At 20.2% G+C, this 2,210-nt stretch overlaps 1 protein-coding gene across 1 annotated transcript, besides 2 other annotated features; it reads right to left on the reverse strand. All coding sequences in view use genetic code 6, as the record gives it.

The window, feature by feature from the left end:
- The first annotated feature begins 111 nt into the window (after window positions 1–111).
- Window positions 112–165: a microsatellite.
- A 788-nt stretch (window positions 166–953) lies between these two features.
- Window positions 954–1,015: a microsatellite.
- Window positions 1,016–2,009: 994 nt separating this feature from the next.
- Window positions 2,010–2,210, reverse strand: IMG5_203540 (hypothetical protein; the record flags this gene model as incomplete). The annotated part of the gene is made up of 1 exon (XM_004023823.1): window positions 2,010–2,210. The coding sequence occupies one exon, from the start codon at window positions 2,208–2,210 to the stop codon at window positions 2,010–2,012; it is 201 nt and encodes a 66-aa protein (XP_004023872.1).

Raw genomic sequence — 2,210 nt, forward strand, 5'->3', positions numbered from 1 at the left:
ATCATTTAATACATTTAATATATTATTATCATCTTCTTTTGAAGGATAATATGAAACGAATGAAAGATTTAAATAAAACCAAATTAGTGGATTATTTTTATCTAATTCGGGTATATATATATATACTATTAAAATATTTATAATATATATATATATATATATATAAATAAAGTTTTAAGTTTTATAATTTTATTTTTTTTAATTCTAATAAATTTAATTTTGGTCGGGATAACTTATTTTATGTCTGAAAACAGAATTTTTAATTTTTTAAAATTAGTAAAAGACTATATTTAAAAAATAGCTTATATATAGTTATTATGGATTATATATCAAAACATAAGTTTCTCGTCTATTTTATAAATGTAAAATCTCCAATATAATGGAAAAAGTATAGAATAATTTAACTATTTTATGCTGTTTTTTGGCTTTTTGATAATAACTCTACCTTTAATATTATTATTCACAATAATAAAAGACATAAAAAGCGTATATTTGGATCTAATAGTCTAGAAACTTTCTTATAAATACCAAAATATTTTACTATATTTCAGAAAATTTTATATATCTTTTGTAATAGTAGTTTTTAATCAGTATCCCTATGTTCTATTATGTTTTTTATTTATAAATAATATTTGTTTAGGGCTTTTAATTTTTAAGAAAAAACCTTATTTAAATAATTAAATAAACTATAAAAATTTATTTGTAGAATTCTGTTTCGGTGTTAATATATTTCTTTTATTTTTTTTGGTTAATCTTGAAGGTTTAGAAGAAAAAATAAGAATTGGAATTTCTTGGTTAATAATCCTGTTTTTTACTCTAATATATTTAGCTGAATATTTGTTTTTTATTAAATAATCTCTTGATTTTATTATTCCTTTATTCAAAAATAAGAACTATTTTAATAAATATCAATAAGAAAACAAATAGGAATTAGATTATTATAAAAATTAATTTAATTAAAATTAAAATAATATATAATAAATTGATAAATAACACATTTAAAATTAAAATAATAATTTTTTGTAAACTGACGAAGTAAATTTAAAAGATATTAATTAAATTAAAGAAATCACAAATAAAAAATGAAGAATAATATACTATTTATTAAAAATAGGATATATATATATATACATATTATTTATATAGTATACTATTTCAATATATTTTTTTATAGTAATTAATTTATATTTTTAAGGCGAAAAAAAAAAAATTAATATATATAGTTTTGGATTAAATAATCCTCATAATAATTATTAATTATTGAAAATTAAATAACCCATTAATATGCATTAACTATTTTTTTTGCACTATAAATTGATCATATAAAAATTATGAATTTATTTTGATAACATTAGTAAATTTACCCTTTAAGATATTAAAATAAAAAATATGTTTAAAACATTATACAAAGTTATTATATAATTTATTATATATACTAATCTTTAAATTAATATATCTGTAGCGTCAGAAGTTAATTTTTTGTATAAGCAGTACGTATATCACTATTTTTTATCCAACCATTTTATTTTGATTTTTAGCACATTATTTACATTCTGATATTTTCTATATGTTTCATCAGCAAGTACTGTGCCATCATATCATAACATTTAACGTTATATTAGGTGGCAAAAGTAGTAGTGTCACCATAAAACCATCTCTATTATTTGAAAAGTTATACATATAATTATCCTTCAGCAGCATCAATAAAGTAAAAGTTAGCAGAATAATTAACACATTCTGTTAATATTTACAAGTTACAGTGTGCTATTATTAAAGGCATCATCATTGCAGTTGCAAGTAATGGACTAGTATCTGGTTGGAAAGCAGCAGGACAAGCAAAGTAAAAGTTAAGCCTATAATTAACATATAATATGTTTGCATTTACATAACTAATTATTCCATTAGCAAATTAAGTATCAGCAGAGCATTCAATATTTTATTATGTAAATAATAGTAGCATTATCAGCTATAGTTAAGCATTCAGTTATTTAGTTTAAATAATAAGTTAATCAAGTATCATCTATTGTAATGCCAACAGCGTATTAGACGTTAAATTAATGTGCTAAATCTGCATTAGAATCTTTAGTAGCTACACTATCAGCTATAGGTCTTGAGTGGAACCAGCAGCTGCTGCAACGAAAGGAGCAGCAGGACCACCATTAATTGTAAAAATCATCAGGATTATCATTTATAGCTAGAGTTTATTTCAT

The sequence above is a fragment of the Ichthyophthirius multifiliis genome (assembly GCF_000220395.1).
Source record: "Ichthyophthirius multifiliis unplaced genomic scaffold scaff_1120509251433, whole genome shotgun sequence".
Classification (NCBI taxonomy): domain Eukaryota; phylum Ciliophora; class Oligohymenophorea; order Hymenostomatida; genus Ichthyophthirius; species Ichthyophthirius multifiliis.